Source organism: Taudactylus pleione, unplaced genomic scaffold (genome assembly GCF_031769625.1).
Source record: "Taudactylus pleione unplaced genomic scaffold, aTauple2 ptg001437l, whole genome shotgun sequence".
NCBI classification, from domain to species: Eukaryota; Metazoa; Chordata; class Amphibia; order Anura; family Myobatrachidae; genus Taudactylus; species Taudactylus pleione.
In genome coordinates, this window is record NW_028285836.1 from 1,368,871 (window position 1) to 1,393,493 (window position 24,623).

General features: G+C 43.8%; 1 protein-coding gene across 2 annotated transcripts in view; it reads right to left on the bottom strand.

Annotated features, from left to right (window-relative positions):
* Positions 1-2,521: 2,521 nt before the first annotated feature.
* The window catches only part of LOC148442613 (putative E3 ubiquitin-protein ligase makorin-1), a 194,212-nt gene continuing 172,110 nt past the window's right edge, over positions 2,522-24,623 (bottom strand). For both annotated transcript variants that reach the window (XM_088463726.1, XM_088463727.1), the window contains 2 exons: positions 11,566-11,701; positions 2,522-2,982 (listed from right to left, as the gene is read on the bottom strand). In XM_088463726.1, coding sequence (XP_088319852.1) covers positions 2,812-2,982; positions 11,566-11,701 — 307 coding nt within the window. In that variant the 3' untranslated portion in view covers positions 2,522-2,811. The remainder of the gene's footprint in view (positions 2,983-11,565; positions 11,702-24,623) is intronic.

A 24,623-nucleotide genomic window follows, 5' to 3' on the forward strand; every position in this document is an offset into this window, starting at 1 on the left:
ACCTTAGAGGAAGCAGCCATGGAGAGACTCTGAAGGTCGGTGGGTGGAACAGTAGTACTGATTGGTGTCTGGGCCAAGCAGGGGCTATCAGTATTACTGTTCCAGCCTCCTGCTTGAATTTCTTGATGACCCTTGGGAGGGAGAACAGAGGAAAAAGATATGCTAAATTGAACGCCCACTTCACTGCTAGAACGTCCACAAAATAGACAGAGGGATCCCTGGTTCTGGACCCATACCTGGGGGACCTTGTGGTTGTGGCCTGAGATCTACTTCTGGTAGTCCCCATTTGTCCACTAGGATCTGAAAGACATCCAGACAAAGAGCCCATTCCCTGATGTGTATATCCTGACAACTTAGGATGAATACTGATTGCTGGAAGATTACATTCTGCCCAGACCAGTATGTCTGTCACTTCCACCATGGCTGCCCGACTTTGCGTACTGCGTTATCAAACTGTACCTGGACAGGCCTGCCCTTCAGTATATCCTGTGCCTGAACTAGTGCTCTGAATACTGCCCGCAGTTCCAGGATGTTTACGGATAGAAGACCCTCCTTGTTGGTACATCCTCTCTGAAAGGTGTGATGACCCGTCACTGCGCCCCATCTGCGGAGGCTGGCATTGGTAGGGAGAACCCCACCTGGAATCCAGAAGGGGCGACCCCTGTTTCCATGAGCTGTCTGCAGCCACCATGAGAGGGAGAGCCGAACTTTTGGCGAGATGAGAATCGTTCAAGACCTTACCAGATGATACTGACCGACCCACTGAGACAGACTCCATCGCTGCAGGGGCCTGGATGGAACTGGGCATATATGCCACCATGTTCGAAGGTGGATACATGGACCCCAGGACCTGCATTGTGACTGAACAAACATTCGATTACAGAGCAATTTGCACCCCCACAATTGTAATGCAGCAATCTTGTCCTCCGGTAGAAAGATCCTTTGTGCCAGGGAAACTAGCATCCCCATAAGTACCATCTGTTGTGTTGGAGTGAAGACCTTTTCCAATTGACTATCCAGCTGTGTAGGCAGACAATGGTCAGCTGGAGATGACGTTGCAATAAATATCCGGAGGTCGCCAAGTATGGCAGTATCCGGATTCTTTCTGAGAAGGGCAGCCATGATTGCCACAATCTTGGTAAACATCCGAGGGGCTGTGGCTGGACCAAAGGGCAATGGTAATGTTGCTGACAAACAGCAAAAGTCATAAACCCCTGGTGGAATAGTGCAATAGGTACACACATATGCATTCTGTATGTCCAGGGAACCATGAAATCCCCAGGTTCCATTGCCAACATAATTGACCGTAGGGTCTACATCTGGAACTTGGGCACATGGACAAACCTTTTGAGAGATTTCAGATTCAGAATAGAGCGATGAGACTAATCTAGCTTCTGAATCAAAAACAAATCTGAGTAATAGCTCCTTCCTTGTTAACCAAAAGGAACCAGGGAATATCACCCCTGAATTTAGAAGCCTGAATGGTCTACTAGAGAGCAAGGGTCTGGATAGAATCTGATGGGGGAGTTGTGCAATCAACCTTCTGGGAAGTAACCCTTTAGGAAGGTGTCATGTAAAGATCCCCAGTATGGAGGGGGATTTAACACCTAATGGGGGAGAGGGTAAAAAGACAAACGCCTTCTTTAGGAAGAAAAAAAAATAAATAAAAAATTATATAATATATATATATATATATATATATATATATATATATATATATATATTATATATATATATACACCTGTGCGGCCTTGTCACCAGGGTGTGATGACAAGACCGCACAGGTCTTGAAACGTTGGCAAATAAAGTCACTTTTCTTCATTAACAAAGTCCGTGGAGTGCCGCCTGTTGCTGTTTAACAGACACCGCATTTCTATATTGTTCCAAAGAAGGCACCCCGGCATTACTACATTGGAATATTGAGTGTCCCTCTACATGTTCTATATATATGTTCAACAGTAGTTAGCATAAGTCAAATAAAATGCATTTAATATATTTGAAAAACGGCATTAAAATCACACATCAGTTTGGTAGGATCTACCTGAATGTAAGCCTATTTGCAAATGGCACTAAATCAGCGATTCCCAACCTTGGTCCTCAAGGCACACTAGCAAGGATATCGCTAAAACCAGGACTGTTAAAGAACAGATGGTTTAATCAAAATAACTGAGGTACTAATTAAGTTACCTGTGCTCAAGTATAGCTATCCTTAAAACCTGGACTGTTAGTGTGCTTTGAGGACAGTGATTAGATAGATTTGACATAGATTTTAAGTCCTAAAAAGACAATTTGCTTTAAATGCCATTTTTCCTTAGGAGTAATGTAGGGCTAAGTAGTTCCAAGTCAGGTATTAAAAATATTTCAGCTGATTGCCACTTTTATAACACTTATATTTTCCGCTTAAGAAAAAAAAAAAAACATTTAAAGACAACAAAATCCTCAGTCTAGTCAAAGAACATAGGCGAAAACACTTAAAATGTGGATATGTCCTTTAAGTGAGGAAAAATGGTGGAATACAAACTTAAGCAAAAAACAAATCTTTATTCTAAATGTACTTTTTAAACAATTTTAAAATATATTAACATTCCTATTTTATAACATGCCCAAACATTGAAAAATCTCAGGATTAGAAGTTCCCCTCACATCCAATGGGTCTTCACAAATGCCTGCTATAAGAGCACTGCTACGGACAAACCCAGGGAACATGGGGAAATATCCTTTTACTTTTAAGGGATGCACGTTAAACTGCTAGAACAAAAACTCATAACACTGCTGTTTGTTTTCAAGCAACATCCGTTCTACTCAGGATTTTCAATCAGAGTCACTGCACTCGCCCAGTAGTATTTCGACTTCTTCAGGAAAACTTAAGCCCATCTCGAAGTGATCTTCAATGAGGGCAAGAGTGAGAGCACAGTGCATAAGATCAATGTCATCCTCGTCACTGAAGTTTTCTTCATAGATTCCTACCAGGTGAGAATAGGACTGTGGAAGAAATTGATCTTATTAGTGATCATGTCATATACAGTGTTAAGCTTGCTAAGAGAATGATTGACTTTCAAAACATATGTTTAAAAAGGTGCCTTTAATTAGGCTACACACCATTATTTTGCTTTGTAACTTGGACAAAATCAACCAACTGCAGTTTTCCGACAAAATTGAATTTTCATAAATTTTTTGTTCAAATAACTGGATTGACATGGAAATAACTATGTCCTCTTAACTTAAATATTTTAACTACAAACATGAATCAGAGCTATTCCTGGAAGTACAGTCACATACGTAAAGATCGGTTTCTTCAACCCACCACATGATCGGATTAGTGCAGTTTGCAACCAAGCAGAGAAATAAGGAACCAATATAGACTGTTCCATTTTGAATATTAAGTTTTTTATTTTTCAATTTTTAATGTAATAAAAGATTAAACTTTGATTAATCTCATGCTTATATTTCTAGAGAGAAAATGTAGAGAGAAAGTACCAATCAGGTTCTGTCATTTTTCAAACACAGCCTGTAAATTAACAATTAGGTGCTGATTGGCTGGTACTGTCTCTCTCTCCACTTCATCATAAATCTACCCTAGTCACAAAACACTTCAGTAAAAGAATTAACATCTAATTATTTAATGTATTCCAGACGACTAACATGCAGTTACCTTTCATTAATTTAATAAGTTTAGCTTAAACTATAAGTTTTTACGCAATAAACAGTATATTAACAGACATGTATTCTTTCCTTCTTTTAAGCATATGGATCTAGCCTGGAAGAGAAATGGTTTGGAAATGTGAAGAAATGTTTAGGAAGAGAAATTTGGAAGGGTTCATGTAATGACCTAAAGCTGAGTACAAACTAGACAATATGTCGTCCGAACCCATGAACCGGAGCGACATATCGGGTACATTGTCTAGTGTGTACCCATGATATACACGCTCCGGCGGGTCCCAGTAGCCCTACTGCAGTGCCAACAGGGATATCTCCAACAATGCCACGTCCCGCCCCCCCATCGGCAAGGGGGGAAGGGACATTGCTGCATGCAGAGTCCAGTCGCCCACGAAGTCGGACTGGGTACACAGTCTGATGTGTACCCAGCTTAACACTTTCCACACCCAAGGCAAATGCCTAATTAAAAGAATGGAGTTTGTTGTGTTTTATGCACAGTGAAATATCCTCTATGTAAAATATCTGAACACAACTTGTATACCAGATATTAGGATATTTTCTACTTTTGGTTCACTGCAGAAGGCAAGCAGTACTTGCAGTGGGTATCTTTGTTATATCCATCACAGATTGGGACCCTATCATTATAACACTAACAACTGGATTTGCCAACTGAAAAGCCTTCAAAGCAAAATTGTGCATAACGCATACTCCATATGACAATGGGAGTATAAAAACACTTTTTTTTACAATTGGTACTGCTCACAAAAATAGAAAATCATTCCTCTGGCAAGCTCAAAACTTCTGAGAACCTATAAGGAGTTGAATATTGCTATTTAATTAAACTTGCACATCCTATTCTTACCATGCTTTGAGATTAAAGTTTAAATCCATTCTGTTTTACATTCCTTTACCTGCTTTAGAAGCTACAGTAGTTCATTTCTTTCACCTCTGATAAATGCCTTCTGGGATAATTAGTTATACATGCAATCGTGTCCTGAGGACAGTTTGTTTTTAAAATCTACAATGCTATATTTTAGGCAGCAATCCCTCACCAAGTGTCCAACGCCTCATTTTTGTCTGCTTTAATACGGCCATTTAGAACTAAACATCTGTCCCTATAAGCTTGTAAAAATTATTAATATATATATATATATATATATATATATATATATATATATATATATATATATGTATGTATGTGTGTGTGTGTGTGTGTCTCTATATATATATATACACATACACACACACACACAATACTCAATTGTTTATGTACCACTGTATTGGAATAGCAAAATGGCTACTGACAGCCATTCTATTCATGGTTCTTATGTGTGTATCAGACATGAGGTGGTCTATCGGGCATGAAATGGTACAGGAATGTGGTGAGCAGACAAGCCATAAATCCACAAGGAGTGGTCTACTGCGATGTACGCTTGCGTTAAGTTTTAGAAAGTTCTTATCAGTAGTTAACCAATAGAGTAATTTGAAGTAGGTTTATGCCCATATTAGTAAGAGTTAGATAGGTATGACAAGCAGGATACTATATAAACGAAGAACAAAGGAGATTCCAGTGGCCTGCCGTAAGCCTGGACCAGAGACTGCAGTTGGTGGCCATGATATTGTTCATTCCAGCTCTCCATTCTGGGAGACGAGGCTCCTGGATCGTGTAACCATTTTATATGCCGATGCTAAGTAACTATTCTTTTATATCTTGTCATTTGTTGTAAATAAATTATATATTTTTTCAAGATACTGGTTTGTGTGGCTTAATTAACCTTCTGTATCCAAGAACCTTATTTAATTTCACCGGGAACAACCAAGTTGGACATTTTATATAGACACATTCCGCTATGTCTACTACCTGAGATGTAGACTTCCTGACTTCTTTGTTGACTTATCTACTAATGTTATAAAGCTAGACTTCTCTATACAACTCAGCTGCCCGTTCCAAAAGTCTATGGACATAAAGGGCTCGATTCTATTCAGCGCAATGTAAATAGCTCCGGGAGTGAGCTCCCGGAGCTATTCAATACACCGCGCTGACAAGTCCGACTAATGATTTCTTCTCTCATCCCTCCGGGGATGAGAGAAGAAATCCGACAAGAGTCCCGGCGCGAGGCTGTTTTCTGCCCTTAGTGCCGGGAAAACAGCCTCGCACCAGGAAGTTAGGTCGGGGAATGCCCGTTATCGCGCCTAAACACCGTGTTTAAGGCGCGATAACGAGCCTTCCCCGACCTAACAGCGCGATGAATTGAATAGCTCCGGGAGCTATCTCCCGGCGCTATTTACATCGCGCAGAATTGAATCGTGCCCGAAGTTTCCAGAGTTGGATTTCAGTTCCTCCTACATTACCTCAGGTCCACTTCCTAAATATTATGACACCACGCTAAAAAATTTTAATAAGAGGTTTTACATTTAAACAACTTCTGGGAGTGTGGTAAAATGTTTAAATTTTGAGACAAACTTATGTCCTTTATTAATGGACTACTTGCCCTACATTTATGTAATGACTCCCTAACACTTTGTACCAATTTTAATAACTGGTCCTTAGACTCTCACAAAAAGGAGTTCTCCTGTTACTTACAACTATTGCACAGGTTCTCAAACTTGGTCCTCAGGACCCCAAACAGTGCATGTTTTCCATGTCTCCACACTGAATCAAGTGAAATAATTAGCTCCACCTGTGGACCTTTTAAAATGTGTCATTGAGTAATAATTACACCTGTGCACCTGCTGGGTGACCTGCAAAAAGTGAACTGTGTGGGGTCCTCAGGACAGAGTTTGAGAACCACTGAACTATTGTGACAGTAGCTAAGAAAGCTATCCTACTTTGACAATTCAAACCCCACCTTTTATAAGCATGGTTAAAAGATTTCTTTTACAAATGATACATTTTGATTGAAAAAAAGCGTTCGCTTTCAATGTCTATGAATGTAGATTTTCAAAGAAAGTGGGGACTAAACGTACGTACGCAAACTCTGTTCAACAAGTTATTTGAATCCACAACCTGGTTTTTATGTAAGCATTTCAAAAATTCACCTACCTGAACTAGGAAATGCCTATGCTAGTCAGGCTTTCCTCTTTCAACTGTACACCTGGGCAAGTCTTGTACATTCAATTCAGCCAGAGGCCCGTATTCAATTTGAGGCGAAAAGCCGGAATCCGCGGAAAAGTATTGCGGATGACGTCATTTCGCCAGGCAGAAAAGTATCGCCGTATTCAATTTGAAAGACTTTCCGCCTAGGCGGAAAGTCAATGCAATGTAATAGGCGGAAAAGTGTCGCCTATGAATAGCAGGCGGAAAAAAGTGCAGAATTGGGGTTTAGGGGGTGCAATGTTGCAGGAACCCCTGTGCAGCCTTCAGACAGTCCCCCAAAGGTAAACTGCGTACATTTGTAAAAAAAAAACAAACACCCCCAAAAAAAATCACTTTGGGGGGCAAAAAAAAAAAAATGTTGGAGGACAAAGTTAAAAACTAGAGAACTTGACTTTTTTTGTGGGGGGGGGGGGGGTCCCCAAGTATGCCTCATGTGTCTTTCATTGCAGGGGCTTGCGGCAGGTGGATTTTTCATGATTTTTTCAACTACCCCAAATTTGCTGGGATAAGTAATTTTCAGCAAAAACCTCCTGAATACCATTCTGCACCACTTATACAAAAACACTATTTAGCAGCTATTGAGCCAGTTTAAAAACACCAAATACCTCCAGCAAGCCAAATCGGGGGTAACTATAGCTAACCCCCATTTCAGAGCATCATTTGGGAGGTGTCAGGCTGATTTCCCCAAATCTGACAGTACTTTCCGCCTGTTCAAGTTTCGCAAGGTCCCGTTTTTGCATACTTTCAAACTGAATACGGGGATACGCGTGCGATACTTTTCCACCTACAAAACACACGATGTAGGCGAAAAGTCTGGGAGGCAGAAAAGTATCGCGGGTCCGCTCAAATTGAATACGGCTCATAGTAACAGATATACCCAATGCTGGCGGTGCTGCAAAGGTTTAAGTGTAACACAGAGACACTCCTGCTCTTATGTACTCCTATACCTAGGCTTGCAATAATCAACCCTTTTATTCAGGACATATGTATATTACACAGGTAATGTAGCTGATTAAAACCAGGTGAAATGGAAACTTTACGTCAGCGAGCCACAGAATGTGTAAATCATGTGTTCCGAACTAAAGGGATGATATGGCAAGCCTACCTATACCCCTTCGGTCATCCCCCCTCTTTCCCTGTATACATTTGTCTGATTTTTTCTTTTTTACGTACAGTCTTGTTTCATTCTCTTTGTTTTTACCATGTACATGTGTTAATATGCATCTTGAGGATGTTTGCCCACTTCTCGGGTGATATGCAAAAAATGGAAAACTACGTACAATATATGTACAAATAAACATATGACCATCTTTGTTACTTTATGTATGAGCATTCATGTTCAGAGCAACATGCTTTGTGTTATGGTGCATAGATGGTCAGATTTTTGTCAGATATGAACGAACGATAATGATTTTAAAAATCGTTCATATCTGAAAATCAGACATGTGGGCCTGCAACGATGAATGTTCCTGCATGTCAGATAACGATATCTGACTGTTTGCAGTCAGATTTTGACAATTTAATTCATTGTAATACTGTCTGAAATTGTTCAAATCGTTGGTAAAATCGTTCATCTGAGAAGTAATGCTGCCCATCCACTAGGCGATTAAAGCTAGCGATGGAGCGATAAAGACGGTCGTTATCGCTCCATTGCTTGGTAATCGGCCGCAAATTGGGCAGTAAAAGGTTAAAAACGACCAGCGGTGCGTGCGCTCGCTGGTCGTTTTTAACATCAATCATCGCCCAAACATGACGTCAACCTGACGACCGGGGTCAGGTTGCTATGTTCGGAGATGATTGATCTGCATACACTGAATGCCTGAACTTTCAGTGTATACAGTTCACCCAGCGGGAGACGGCGTCGTAATTGTGCAGTTGTCCCACGCATCGCCTAGTGGATGGGCAGCCTAATGGTGCATGCATACGGTCAGATCTGTTACTGATAAACACAAACATATGTTTAAATAAATAGCATGAGAATCTAAAGAACTATTTGGTGAAAGCACCCACCTGTTCCAAATACCAGATTCATTCAGCAATATAAAACATTTTAGACCATTGCTAATTTACCATTCTAAAATTTGTATTGGGCTGATGCAAAGGAGAGGTTCAGTCTAAATAGTCAAAGCAATAAAAAAAGGGCAAAGTTTTCCATTTCCAAGGGTGTTTTCAGCAGAGTAATGGGCATGGTCCGGGTTTATTAATGTACATTGGTTTGATATACCACAACTCTTATGCACTCCCACACAACAAAATTTGAAGCAGCATTCACCCATCACAAAAAAAATAAAAAAGGTAATATAAATCACAATGGCAGTCTAGAAGAATCTCTGTGCTTACCATTTCTTCGGAGTTTATTTAAAATGTTATAACAGCTACAGTCTCATGTCACATTTAATGAGAAGATATGCTTTGCAATAGCCATCTGAGCTTTATATTCTTTGTGTACTGTAAACCCCTCCACCCCCAAGGTAATTCCTGTGGACCCTGAAGAAGAAAACTACATTAGTGCTGAATAGCAGCAAATGGATATGGTACTACAGGCGCCGAGAATCATTTTCTGCAGTGTGCTCACACATTGCTTCACGTGCCTTACAGATCAGATGCATGCCAGGTGATCGCTTTATAAAGTCCTCAGCGCCCGAAGTAAAAATATGCCCACTTACAAAAAAAAAAAAAACAAAAAAAAAAACTTGCATTGAGCTGTACAATAAACTCAAAACCAGGTGCGCTAACAAATCCAAGAGATATCCCCTTGGAAAGACAAAGCACCTCACACAGCAGGTTCTGCACCTGATAAAAATCTAAATATAAGGGAGAGAAAAGAGCGCTTGTACAATCAAGTGGCCACACCAATTTATTGTCATTTATTGCAATACAGTAAAACATCAGAAGGTGATTAAGCCGGGAATACCACAACCCCGGAGAAACGCGTCAAGGAGTATTATACTGTTCACGTACACTTTCACTTCCTTGGAAGTTTATAGCACTTGAGGAGCACCAGCAGACCGAGCATGCTGAACACTGCTCTGTCAGAGAGGATTAAGCCACACACAGAGGTTTCAGCCTGCAAGGTCAGAGTTCACCTTCAACTGCACGGAAAATTAAAATGGCTTCCGCTGCCTTGTTTGGAATCAGCCACACCAGTGGAACGAATCCCTGCGTATAACCAGCTATCAGTCTGACCCACTACAAGCGTGATTACCGGCAGAACTATACAGGTGACTTTTTACTCCGTTACTCATGGGCTATGTACTGTACCTTACTGCTGCTGCCCCAACAGCTACATGAGAGGAATATTTTCATTTACAGTGGATTTTTATGTAGCACTATTTGTGGACCGTCAAGTAATCCTGTGCTCCATTTCCATCTGTCCCTGATTCATCCCTCATTTGTGTGCAATAGATGGGGTTATTATTTTACTGTATTGCAATAAATGTTTACATATATTAGCGTGGCCACTTGATTGTACTAGCTCTCCTTTCTCTCACTTATATTGCATTGAGGTGTCTACTTGGAAGACGCACACAATGACAGTGAAAAACACTACAGTAGTGAACAGTTGGGAGACCCCAGAAGCACTATTAAGACAAAATAAATATTCTTACAAATGCACGCATCTTGTGTGCCTGCTGGTTTCCCTTCCCCCAAGTAAAGTCATCATGAGCCATTCATAAAACATACAGTACAAAAATCCCCATTGTGATTTGACGGACTGGTTTAGCTGCTTAATATGATTAAGTCTCACAGGGGGTGGGGGATACTGCCTATGACACACCAAAAGCACTACTGTATTAAAGGTTTAAAAAAAAACACACACATGGTGAGGTCAATGAATGCCAAGGTTTTTTTTTTTTTTTTTTTGCTTCTGGTGTCTACCAACTGCGTGAGTCTTCCAGGCAGAAACAGCTCAATAAAAGCAGTTTTGGAGGTTGACATTTTTAGTTGGGCGCTGAGAACACTATAAAGCGATCCTGAGTCCCAGCATGCATCTGTAAGGCACATCAAGCATTGTGTGGGCGCACTGCGGAAAATGATGCTCGGCGCCTGTAGGACTGTGTGTAACATTAGGTTTGCAGCTTATAATATACAGTAAAGTGTATTCAGAGTAAAATTAATAACAGAGCAGAACTCTGCATGTTTTTCAAAAGTGTATACCTTGTGTCCTTTGCGGAAAAACAAACCCTAGGGCAAGGGCATGGTAATCATCGGCATTACCACTAGGCCAAGTTAGCCGCAGAGGCAGGTTCTAATCACCTGGTGATGTCAGTGAATGGCAAGGTTTTTTTTTTTTCTTCTTCTTTTGCCACTGGTGTCACCCAACTGCGTGCATCTTCCAGGCAGAAACCGCTCAATGCGAGCATTTTTTTTTTAAGTTGACCTTTTTAGTTCGGGAGCTGAGGACTCTATAAAGCGATCCAGAGTCCCAGCATGCGTCTAAGGCACATCAAGCACTGTGTGAGTGCACTGCGGAAAACGACGCTTGATGCCTGCAGGACTATGAGTAATATTAGGTTTGCACTTAAGCAGTACTGTATTTCAGTGGAGAACTCACGCATGCGCAGTGGTAATTTTCAAAAGCGACATCTGGTGCACAAACAATAGTATTACACCACCCCGCATCAGAATGCTCCACCCTGCGACCAGGCACAGTGCGACGAAGTTATCACACTATATGCCATAACAAGAATAGATGAGCGTGGCTAAATCTGTAATTTGCTATTTAAAGAATTAAAAAATATTATTAGGGATTGCTGCTTTAATAGTTTGCAGGGTCCAAATATATGCAAACTGCAGTTTGACATACGCACCAAAGTTGAGGCACTAGATCTTCGTTGATCTCTTCTCCTCCTTCGGTGGCCATTTGGCAAGTCATGAAGATAAATGCATTCAGATTTAAAAGGGCAATGTCCATTACTTCGTAAGTAGAAGCGGCAGCGGATCTTACTGTGGGGGAAAATAAATGAGCAAGTATATAAACCATAAGTCAGTAGTACATCAATTTCTACAAAAAACTATATGAAAGCTGCAAACAGCTCTATATAACACTAGATCAAGGCGTTTCAGGGGAGATCCAAACTGAAACTAATACATTTCAAAATTCCTCAGTCCACATGACCTCTTTGGGCTTCTCAAGCAAGTTCCCCCACACTAGAAGCGTGGACATGCTCATTTGGAACACCATAAGGAGAAACTAAGATTTTTACCTATAAGATCATCAGGGACAGCCCAGGTCTGCTAATAGTACGGTGTGTACCGTTGCACAGGCCCACTATTACCATCCACTGTTAATGTTAGCTAGTCATCTTGTAGAGTTCATTGTTTCTTAAACAGCACTGCCAACAAGTACATTTAGGTTTTAGAATTACCGCTCCCAATAAATGTAAGAGCAACGTTACGGTTCAAGGCAGATGTAGGTCTAAATTTGGGCCCCATACCTGCGTCACAACATAATAGCAGGAACTTTGAATCCAGCGAGATCAGGTAAGCGATGCATCAGCAGGCAAGTTGTGATCAAAAGGTACTGTCTGCTCAAACAGAACATTTCCCAGATTAAACAATTTACAGACTGGTTTCTGTCACAACTAACCAGGGTTGGAAATAACCAGTTTAAAAAAAAAAAAAAAGTAGATAGGGTAAGAACTTACCCTTGCTATCTTTCTACGAGGTCCATAGGATCCATATGAAACCTTGGGGTATAGGTGATGACGAAGACATCCGGGAATGTGCAGTTAAATTTTTTGTCCGAGGATGCAACGGGGCCTCCCTCTATACCCCGCCCCCGGGCCGGAGGCTCCTCAGTTACATAGCAAGCCAAAGGCCAGAGGATAAAACAGAAGTCTGGAGCACACTAGAATCACATTCTCACACAGAAGGAGACAGAAAACCGGTGACCAGAGCGAAGCCCATCTGAAGCACAGGTGTGTCAGAGCGGGCACCCTGTGGACCTCATAGAAAAATGGATAAGAAGGGTATGTTCTTACCATCTCTACTTTTCTACTTCAGGGTCCATAGAAGGTCCACAGGAAACTTTGGGGATTCCCAAAGCAGTACCCTCAAGGTCGGGGACGCTTCTGTGCAGAAAGGAGAATCCACCGCCCAAAGGAAGCATCCTGAGTGGCAAAGGTATCAAAGGCTTAATAACTCAAAAATGTCTGGATTGAAGACCATGTGGCCGCCTTACAAAGCTCTACAGCCGAGGCACCACGACTAGCTGCCCACGAAGGGCCTACAGACCAAGTAGAATGAGCAGTAACAGAGGGCGGGAGTGGAAGGCCCCAATGAATGTAAGCCTCAGAGATAGTCATGCGATGCTATCTAGCCAAAGTTTGTTTATTGGCTGGCCATCCTCTCTTGTGGAAACCATAAACAACAAGGAGTCAGATTTCCGAGAACTAGTACGATCCACATAAATCCTGAGGGAATGTACCACATCCAATGAGGCCTCCCTTGCCGAGAGATCTGAAGAATTAAAGACCGGCACAATAATTTCTTCATTAATGTGGAAACTAGATAACACCTTAGTGAGGAACCCAGGGCGAGTTCGATGCACTGCCCTGTTCTTATGAAAAAGTAGTAATAGGGAACGACGATAGCCCCTAAAATCAGAAACTCTTCTGTCAGAAGCAATGGCCAGAAGAAAGTCTTGGCAGTAAGCCATTTGAGATCTACTGAGCCCCGTGGTTCAAATGGAGGGCCCTGGAGAGCCTTAAGGACAAAAGCCAAATCCCAAGGCGCTACAGGAGGAACAAAGGGAGGCTGGATACGAATGAACCCCTGCAGAAAAGTGCGGATGTCAGGTAGAGGAGCAATCCTTTGCTAGAACCACACTGAAAGGGCAGAGATATGGACCTTCAGTGTAGCAAGGCGGAGACCAAGGTCTAAACCCGCTTGAAGGAAAGCCAACACTCTGGGTATCCTAAACACTTGGGGGTCGTAACCTCTGGGACGACACCATTCAAAGTAGGTATGCCACACCCTGTGGTAAACCTGGCAGAGGCAGGTTTCTGTGCTCTGAGCATGGTGTTAACCACAGATCCGGAAAAACCTTTGGACCTTAGGAGGGATGTCTCAAGAGCCACGCCGTCAAAGAAACAACCCAGATCTGGGTAGAGGCAAGTACCCTGAGGCATCAGGCCCGGACATTGAGGCAACAGCGACGGAGTGACGATGGAGAGACTCCGAAGATCTGAGTACCATGGACGTCGGGGGCCACGCTGGAGCCACCAGCAGGACCATGCCTCCCTCTTGTTTGAACTTCCGAATTACTCGAGGAAGGAGGGAGATTGGAGGAAACAGGTACACAAACTGGAAAGTCCACTTGACTGACAGAGCATCCACCGAGAGAGCACTGGTGTCTTTGTCCTTGACCCATACTGAAGCAGCTTGTGATTTCGTCGAGAGGCCATGTGGTCCACGTCTGGTAAGCCCCACCTGTCCACTAGGGATTGAAACACTTCTTAGTGAAGAGACCATTCCCCTGGATGCACGTTGTGACGGCTGTCCACTTCCCAATTCAGCACTCCTGGAATGAACACCACCTATATGGCTGGTAGATGGCCTTCCGTTCATGTCAGAATGCATGACACCTGTCATTGCCGCCTGACTTAAGAGTTCCTCCTTGATGGTTTAGATAAGCCACTGTCGTGGCATTGTCTGACTGTACTTGCACGGGTTTTCTGTGAAGCAACAGTCTGGCTTGCTGCAGACCAATATATTGATTGGAAGCACAGATTCCTCTGTGGTCCACCTTCCCTGAAAGTGTGGACCACTGTGCCCCAGCCCCAAAGACTGGAATCAGTCGTCAGAAGGACCCAGTCCGAGATCCAAAATGGACGCCCCTTGGTGAGGTGAGCTGTCTGTAGCCACCAGGTTAGCGACAGGCATACCTCCGGGGAGAGCACCATCATTTGAGTCCGTATATGATGGGGAAATCCGTCCCACTTGGAGAGGATCAATAGCTGCAGAGGCCGGGAATGAAACTGGGCATACTCCACCATGTCGAATGTCGACACCATGGATCCCAGTAACTGCATTGCTGAGTGGATTGACACTCGGCGATTGTGAAGGCATCTACGTACAGGCATCTGCAAAGTGGAGATCTTTTCTGCAGTCAGAAAAATCCTTTGCTGTTGTGAATCCAACAGGGCTCCCAGATGGAGCATCCTTTGAGACTGAATCAGTGGACTTTTTCCAATTTATCAACCACCCATGTACCTGGGGCACAAATATCGTTAGCTGCAGGTGGTGGTGAAGTACCTCTGAGGATCCTGCTAGTAGCAAGAGGTCGTCCAGGCATGGTAACAGGCGGATCCCCTGCAGCCGCAGATGGGCTGCCATACCGCCATGACCTTTGTAAACACCAGAGGTGCAGTTGCAAGGCCAAATGGCAGAGCCTGAAACTGGAAATATGAGCGAACATGAGAAAACATTGGTGAGCTGAAACTGGAATATGCAGGTATGCATGCTGAATATCCAGGGATACCATAAAATCCCCAGGTTCCATAGCCAGTATAAGAGCGTAGGCTCTCCATTCTGAACCTGGGTACCCTGAGGAATTTGTTCAGAGACCGGAGAGTGAGAATAGGACGGCAAGAACAGTTTGGCTTTTGGACTAGAAAAAGGCTGGAATACCACCCTGTTCCTCTTTGGGACATCGGGACCAGTACAATGACTCCTGCCTGTAGCATGTATTGCACCACCTGTTGAATAGCCAAAGCCTTGTCCGCGTTTTTAGGAAGCCCTGTGCAAAAGAATTGATGGGGAGGCCTTCTGCGGAAGGAGAGGGTGTTCCCTAGAGAGACCACTTGCTTCACCCAGGAATCGGTGGTAGTTTGACACCAGTACTGGGCGAACTGAAGAAGTTGGCCTCCCACCCTGGGGTCCCCCAGGAGGAGGCCTGTCTAATCAAGCGGAGGGCTCTTCATCAGGCTTGGCAGCCGGACGTCTGGTACTCCAGGGCTGCTTCTTAGGCCTGGCAGATTTCTTGGTGGTGGATGGCCTGGGAAAGGACTGAGTTCTAGCCTAACCTGGGGCCCGATAGGATGGAGTCCGAACCCCCGAAGAGGCCGGAGCAGAAGGCAGACAAGCAGACTTAGCTGCTGCTAAGGTATTCACAATCTTGTCCATATCAGAGCCAAACAAGACTTTACCATCATAAGGCAAACATTCCAACCCCTTCTTGGATTCCGCATCAGCTCTCCAAAAACGGAGCCACAGAGAACGGCGAGCCGCAATGGCCGCAGAAGAAACACTGGCATTTAGTAGGCCAATATCCAAAGCTGCCTCATTTACATAGGTAGCCGAATCTGAGATTTCCCACCAGATTCATTTGTTCCCTGGCAGCATTTCGATGTTTCAAGGCTATTAGCCCAACATTCCATGGCCCGAGCCACCCAGCAAATAGCCATAGCTGCTTCGCACACAGCCTCCAAAAGGGAACAGCTTTAAGGCATACCTCTACCTTCCATGTCTGCCCCGTAGGATGTTACAGATAGGAAGGCATAAGAAGCGTTGCGCTTCTTACCAAGCACGTGACATGGGAATCCACCACCGGTGGAGTCTCCCATTTGGAAAAATAATTCTCAGCAAAAAGGGTAAGCAGAGACTAGACGCTTCTGCAGTTGATACCACTTTCCAGGCATTTTCCAAGCGACCTCCAAGTGATTCACCAATTGGTCGGACCATGGCAATGTAGCCTCTGTCACCTTGCATGAAATATGCATGCCTAGATTTGGGTGCAGGAGGCTCATCCTCAATGATCAGGGCTGCTTTTACAGCTTGTATTAGCCCTGGAATATATATTTTAGACTTGACCCCCGCCTACAGAGGAGGTAGCTCAGAGTCAGACTCATCCAGAAGCAGTCCATCAACACATGACACATCATCATCATCCCATACAGTAGATTGCGACGAAAGAAAGACCCTTTTAGCTGGTCTGCCGATAGGTGCACCCTGCTGACGTATCTCAGTCGCACCCTGCAATAAAGCAGGAACTGTATTAATCCACTGAGGGGGCAACACCTGTGAAGGTGTACGAGGTTGCAACAGGTTTTGCGCTGGCAAAAGTTGCGGTTGTTGAAAACTTTACTGTGGACACATAGGAGGGCCTGCTAAACGCTTTGCAATGGTTAGTGCTTTTGCAAAGCACTCCCCATGGCGGCTCCTGCTGAATGGCAGAAGCCTCAGAAGGACCCGGAGCAGTGTAACACCAGAAACATAACTCCTCATAGGCCATGTCCCCTGCCCCTAACACAGCTGTACATTTTTTACAGAGGAATTTAATAGGTGTTAACCTAACAGGGGTATCCACTAGACGATAAAGTTGAACGATAACGATAAAATCGTTCGATAATAGTTTGATCATCATTTGAACATAGTTTGAAAATGTTGTCTTTTAGACATCTATCATCATTCAAACATGCTGGTCAACCTGACGATATCGTCAGGTTCAGCATGTTTGCAGATGATTGATTGTGCCTGCACTGAAAGACATATTTCAGTGTGGGCACCCTGCAGTTTAGTGAACGACTGAATGATAACGTTATCGTTCAGTCTTTTCACTGTCAGGTAGTGGATACCCTCCTTTAGTCATATCACTCTCACTGCCAGACATAGTAAAGAGGATCACTTAACAGACTGAGCCTCAGCTGCGACTTGTGCCACACCCACACCACACCCGTGCTTATGGCCCAGAATAGCAGAATAGGTACAGAGATAGCAACAAAAGAATGAGAGTTTTTAGCAAAGTAAAACAGACAGTGCTAGCATACAGTCGCAAACAAATGCAGAAAACAATACTACCTGCACTTAATGGCACTTCCTTGGCGTCTAGTAGGACAAAAGTGTTACATACACTGACCACCAACCAGAGGAGAGGTATGTAGGGGGACCCGTACTTCGCACTGCCTGTGAAGATCAAAGACACACAGCCAGGAGAATAACCGAAGAACTCATGGGGAGGCGGAGCAGGAAACTGGAAGCTGCCACAGATCAAACCAGAACACAGTGGAAAGGAGTGCTCAGCAGCGGGGAGGAGCCGGCTGTTAGACAGGGCAGTCTGCCTCCCCTGGCCAGAGTTTAACCCCTGGGATGCTGGAGTGTTCCGCAGAACTCCAGTCCCAAGTCCCAGGCAGCTTAGTGTGGACGCAGGACTCAGTGCCTGGCCACACTGTCATCCCCAGGGTGTCCCCCAACCCGGCTAGCCAAGACCCCTGAGGCCCGCCGAGAGGCACGGATCAGTACCAGCGGGGTGAAGATGCAGCAGTGTGAACTTTCACTGGACTGTTCACGCTGACCGCACTTACAAAAAAACTTTACAATTTCAGGGCCCCACTGCAATACAGTGACCCAACTCCGGCCGGGCACCAAACGAAACTGAGGAGCATCCGGCCCGGGGGTGGGGTATAAAGGGAGACCCCGTTGCATCCTGGGAGAAAAAAAATTTAACTGCATGGTGCCCGGATGTCTTAGTCATCACCTATACCCAAAGGTTTCCTGTGGACCTTCTATGGACCCTGAAGTAGAAACAGTTTTTTTGGTTTAAACAGTTTTCTTGCATTAATATTTAAATGAAAATAAAATAAAAAAAAAAAAAAAAAAATCTTGCTATGCATTAGAAACCTTGATCAATCACGTTAATACTTTCTAACATTAACAAACCAAAGTTATTAGGGTTTGATATAATTTGACATCTTTCAATAAAACCAATTTTAGACTAACCCTAATTAAAACATTGAAAAGCACATTTCAGAGAAACACAAACCCCAAAAGAAAGAAAAAAAAAAAGGAGTTAAGCATTATAACTGGAAATGTCATTGGCATTAAAATATTTTGATTAAAAACACTAGTTTAGAGGCCTTTTCAGTTACCAGTCTGTTTCGAATGAACTAAACTGAAAGAACAAAATTATTTCTACACTAGCTGAAGATGCTTGAGCAGTCAGAAGTTGTTAAATTATGGGAAACATTGGGGTTAATTTTTCTTTGCTCATCCACCATTTATAAGATGATACTTGTGACACCACAGAGACTAAGGGGTAAATTTACTAAGATGGGAGTTCTATTAAGAAGTGATGTTGCCCATAGCAACCAATCAGATTCTACTTCTCATTTATCTACCAATCATATTCTACTTCTCTTTTATCTAGAAGTTAATATCTGGAATCTGATTGGTTGCTATGGGCAACATATCTTCTAGAAGGTGCTAGATAAATGTCTACGTTTTTCTTTCTAGCACTCATCTCAATAGGACTAAAGGTTTTGAATTGAAATAGAAAGGTAAACATTGAGATTAAATCATGAGGTGTTTCTCTATATATTGCCTGTTTTATGTGTTGGGGTTTACTTTTTAAGATTGAGAATGTTAGCTGTAGTTTTTCTTCCAGCCCTATGGGATTGATGGAGGAGAAGTCTTAGCTTGATGTAAGGCAGATTTAGCACCTCTTATCTGGTTCATACTCCCTATATCTCTGTAGTGTGTGTGATTTACTGCATTGGTTCAACTTACTCAGATAAAGACCACAAGCAACAAGAATGTGGAATACCACCAGTCACGGTGTTGTGCCTGTAGTCACAGCATAATGATAATAATAAAAAAAAAAACAGTGGTTTAAAAAAAAAAAAAAAACAAAGCAAAAAAAACCACTTGGTTTAAACTAGCCAACCCTGCAACTACCAAAATGTAGCTGTAGATCGAAAATGCTCATTAAAGGTTATGCACAATATGTACAGAACCATTAAAATAAAAAAAAATAAAAAAACCTTCGATTAAGGTCTTAAGAGTTGTGGGATTCTTTTTTTTTTTTTTTTATCAAAACTGCAGTACCATTTTAGAGAGTTCCTCCACTCTTAAGCAGAACACTGTGGGGACTGTTCAGCCACAAAAACAGACAACTTGGGGGAGGGGGTGATATTTGGGTGACAAACGAGCAATGAAGAGATGCTGTCATTTAAAGTGTGATTAACAAAACAAGTGATTATGTACCTGATAATCCCTTCCCTGTATGCAGCTGTGGAGGAGTAAAGGAAAGCGGATTAACTCATCATATGTATTGCTCACAGGGACGAGAGAGGAAACTTGTCAGTTCTGTATTAAAGAACCAACAGTAATGATTAGAATGGATTTCTTCTTTATAAGTCGCTCAGGTATGTTGGCAACACTAAAGAACAAAACAAAATATGTTCCAAATATCACGTTCATGGCACTTTCCTTTCAGAGTCAGGATCTTCAATTCCCAAGTATAACCTACTTACAGGAAAAATAAGAGTTATGGCATAACATACCTTTGATAACTTTCTTCGAGGTCCATAGGGTCCACAGGAACTACCTTGGGGTTATGTGGTTTGGAGGAAACCAGGCACCAAACAGTCGTTTTCTGATCCCAGGATGCACTGGGTCCTCCCCCCATATATACCCCGCCTCCGGCCACAGGTCCTCCGTTCGTAAACAAACCCATTGGCAGGAGAAGGAAAGTGGAGAAGGAAGTACACATTACACTGGAAACATTCATACACAATGAAGAGGGAATCAGTGACAAGGAGCAGATCCCACTGAAGCCAGGTGTGTCAGGGAGGGTGCCCTGTTGACCTCGAAGAAAGTTATCATACCATTACTCTTATTTTCTGCTTCAGGATCCATAGGGTCCACAGGAACCATCCTAGGGATGTCCTACGGCAGTTCTCTTAAGGGTGGGGACGCTCCTGAGCAGACAGGAGGATCCACCGCTTAAAGGCAGCATCCTGAGAAGCAAAAGTATCAAATGCATAGAATTTGATAAAGGTATGGACGGAAGTCCAAGTAGCTGCCTTGCATAGCTGTTTTGTCCGAGGTGCCATGTCTAACCACCCATGATGTTTCCACAGAGTTGAATGTGCTGTCACCCTGCTAGAAACGGAGATTAGCCTGCATATAAACTTGAGTCATACGCAGCCACCGAGCCAGAGTCTGCTTGTTAGCTGGCCAACCACGGCCAGATGGCGTTGGTACAATCCACGTAGATACGAAGAGCTCGAACTACATCCAATGAAGTTTCACCAGCAGAAGGCCTGAAGATTTGAAAACCTGTACAACGATTTCTTAATTTATATGAAAACTGGATACCACTTTTTGGAAGGTAGCCCACCCGTGTGCGAAGGACAGCTCTATCCTGATGAAAAATCAAATATGGGGCTGACACGAGAGTGGCGCCAATTCAAGGACCCTGCGAGCTGAGGAGATGAGGAGAAAAAGGGTCTTCGCTGTCAACAACTTGAGGTTCACTGTATTCAAAAAGGGGGAGCCTGTAGCGCCCTAAGAAGCAAAGACAAATCCCACGGTACCACCGGAGGAACAAAAAAAGGCGGTTGCAGATTGAGAACACCCTGAAAAAATGTTCTAACATCCGGCATGGGAGCAATTCTACGCTGACAAACTGACAGCACAGAAACCTGTACTTTATGAAATTGTGTTTTGTGAATAAATGTTTGTATTTTAAACACTAAAATAATGAGAACAAATTCTCAAACTTCAGGAGATTGTAGCGCTATTAAGTTCTGTCCCACAACCCATTCTGTCCATTATTATACTTGGTCCAAATGTGAATAGGACCTAGGGCAGAACACTAGCTGCTTAAGATCTACAGCGCCCAGGAGTTCCCTATCCCTATTCTACATGGTCTCTTGTAAGTGGCTGTTGATGGCAGCCAAGATGGCAGCCCAGCAGACTTTGCCGATGCCCCTATATTATCAAATACTGGACCAAACAGTCTTACCAGGAAAAGGCAGGGATTCCAATGCTTTCCAGGATCTTAACCAGAGCTACAACCGAAGTTGCTGATGCCCTAGATGCCATAATTCCTGTGTCTACCACCGCATCCCCTGCGTAAGATGCTGCCTCCCACATAAGAGAAGAGAATTGTTATTTCGTAGCATCTGGCAGTCTCTTCTAATGCCGCTATCCACTCCTCCATGGCCTTGGCTACCCAGGCTATCGCCATAGCCGGCCGTGAAATCTCACCAGATAAAGAAAACACTGATTTCAAACAAGTTTCTAATCGCTTATCAGTAGCGTCCTTAAGAAAGGCTGCAGACGGAATGAGCAACATGGAACTCTTAAAGGAGTTATATGAGCATCCACTGTAGGAAGAACTTCCCACTTTACATCCATTTTCTGCGAGTGAATGTGATAAGGGGATAACCTCCTTGTAGCATGAACAGTTTATCCGGACTATTCCATGTCACAGCCAAGATTTCAGAAAGCTGTTCAGACTGAGGAAACTCATCTTTAACCACCTTCTGTCGTCTAAATAGCGGCGCTTTAGACCTAGGGGGTGCATTATCCTCTATTTAATATGGATCTAACCACCCTTACCAGAGAGAACGTCCAGAGGCATGATGATACTCTTCCTCAGATACAGACTCAAAGGAGGAACAATGTGCAACAACCGATTCCTCTGATGATGCATCAAAGTCTAAAGGCTGGGTGGAATGATGTGAAGACCTCTTCCGGCCCTGAACCTTAGTGGTTGTCAGTCTGCCTCTCTAGAACCTAGACTGTCAAGACTATTGAACTATACCCTGTGAAGAATGTGCACAAGCATTACAGCAGGAGGCTGCACAGGGAGTACACTCATAGCAGGTTTTAACTGCTATGGAACTCCACCAGTAGGAGGCAGTATAGGCACCGCAAAGCAGTCTGCTAAATGCGCCATAATCTGCGACAACGAGGACACCCATGGTGGCTCTTGCACAGGAGCTGGACAACAAAGAGCACACAACCCCTTCTGCATGAAATCTTGAGGTGACAGGCCTGCCTGAAAGGATATACATGATACCAACACTGGAGCCTCAGCCTGATGTTTACATACAAAATAATGCAAAACGTGACTTTAATTTTACCCCAACACCTGCTCAGAGGGATGAGGAGAAAAGCAGTGAAAGAAATACCTGACACAGGCAGTATGCACACAGCAGCGCTAGCACAAAGTCATATACAATGCATATACAATTTATAGTTGCAACTGGACTCTGAATCAACTACTCAAGACACCAACAGTGTTGATTGATAGGATATTGAGAGTTATATACCTGGCCCATGGGGGAGAGGTATACAGGGAGATCCAAAACACCTGCTGAGACCAAGCCGCTTTCACAGAGCACTGAAAAGTGGTTAGTGAGCATCTCATATGCAGAGGAAGGAGGCGGAGCAACCCAGACGCATGAAACCTCCGTGGCTCGGCGTCTGAGCCGGGGAGCTGCTGCCGGGGTGAGAGTTTACTGCCCCTAAGCTGCACAACCACCTGGAACGCTGGCCTCCCGGCAACAGAATGCGTCTGAAACACGTCCCCGGCACCAGGCCATATGGCTCCGGTCTAGTTTGGGAGCAGACAGAACCGAGCCCTCACTGCAGCAGCTTCCAGCATCTCCCATGCTGGAAGGAAGGACTGTCTCGCTCTTACCAGACTATCCCGTGACCTCCGGATGCAGTCCAGGCCTCAGCTAGCAAGCTCTGCCGCAACTCTGCACAGGTTAGTGGTGTTGCGATGCCGGCGGGTGTAGATTGAGTCGCAGCACAGGTGTCTCATACGACTCTTTGCTGCAACCCCCCCCAAAAAAACAACGTAAAACTTGGGAATGCCTAAGCAGTCCTGCCTTTTCTAATGGTGCATCTCCTGCCGCACCAAATGAAAAAAACTGAGGACCTGTGGCCGGAGGCGGGTATATATGGGGGAGGACCCAGTGCATCCTGGAACCGGAAAACGTTGACTGTTTGGTGCCTGGTTTCTTCCAAACCACATAATACTGTGCTGACTGAGGGCCTGATTCTCTATGGATCGCAACTGTGATTGCAATAGCAATTGTTCACGCAGTCTGACTGCAATAGTATGCTAATCCACTGCGATCGCTATGCCGTCGCAGATCATAAGGATACCCACTTTACCTTACACACATCCGTAATTCTTAACAAGACTGTGGAACCATCGGTAACAAAGTACCATTGCAGCCTCATGCACAAGCTCTGACCTTACTCAGGAATTGCTAACTTCATTGCACGCTATGAGTACTCAAGCTGCCTAAGGCCATAATTTATGCACGCCCATGCAATAGCACCCCTTCATCACCTCCCACAAACTTCACTCCCTGTCAATCACTCTGTGATGGGTCTGTAGTCACTGCGATTGCAGTCCCGATCGCAGTGACCGGTTCGCGTACTGCAGTACATGCATAGAATGCAACAAGTGTGCATAAATCGCTGTTGTGATCTGTAGTGAATCAAGAATCGGAGTCTTGGCTCCACTTACCATACCCGCTGCTGCCACATCATTGTGCTCCAGTGTGCATGGGCACGGCCAAGTCTGATTCCTCCATGCGATTGCCCTGTCCAATCCTGTGCTGCAGACACGCTCACATGATCCGATAAATTGCCTGTTAATGGGTGTTAAGACCCCGTTAACACAGAGGTTTGAAATTATCACGGATCCTTTGTGTTAACACCCTTTAACATGTTAATTTAACAGGTGTTAAGGGTCTTGATTGAATAAGGGATTCTAATTGAATAGCCCCGAAAGTTAAAGTCCGAGGCTACGACCCTTTTTTACACCGGTTAAATTAACGGGTCTAACTGAATTCGTACCATAGTTACAAAATGGAAGGGATCCCAGTCATAGGGGAAGATACAATTGTTTTGGGTGCCTATTAATTATCAAGCTTGTCGCACCCATTTAGACAGAAACCATAAAGACATGGCTAAAGTTTTGGTTAGGCAAACAGAAATGCCGGCGCATGTGCGTACCCGAATGGAGCAAAAGTTGAATTGATTTGTTGGGCCTCTGGTACTGACAGTCTGTGCGGCCCTAACAATTGAAACTCTCTCAAAGCCTTACAAACAATAG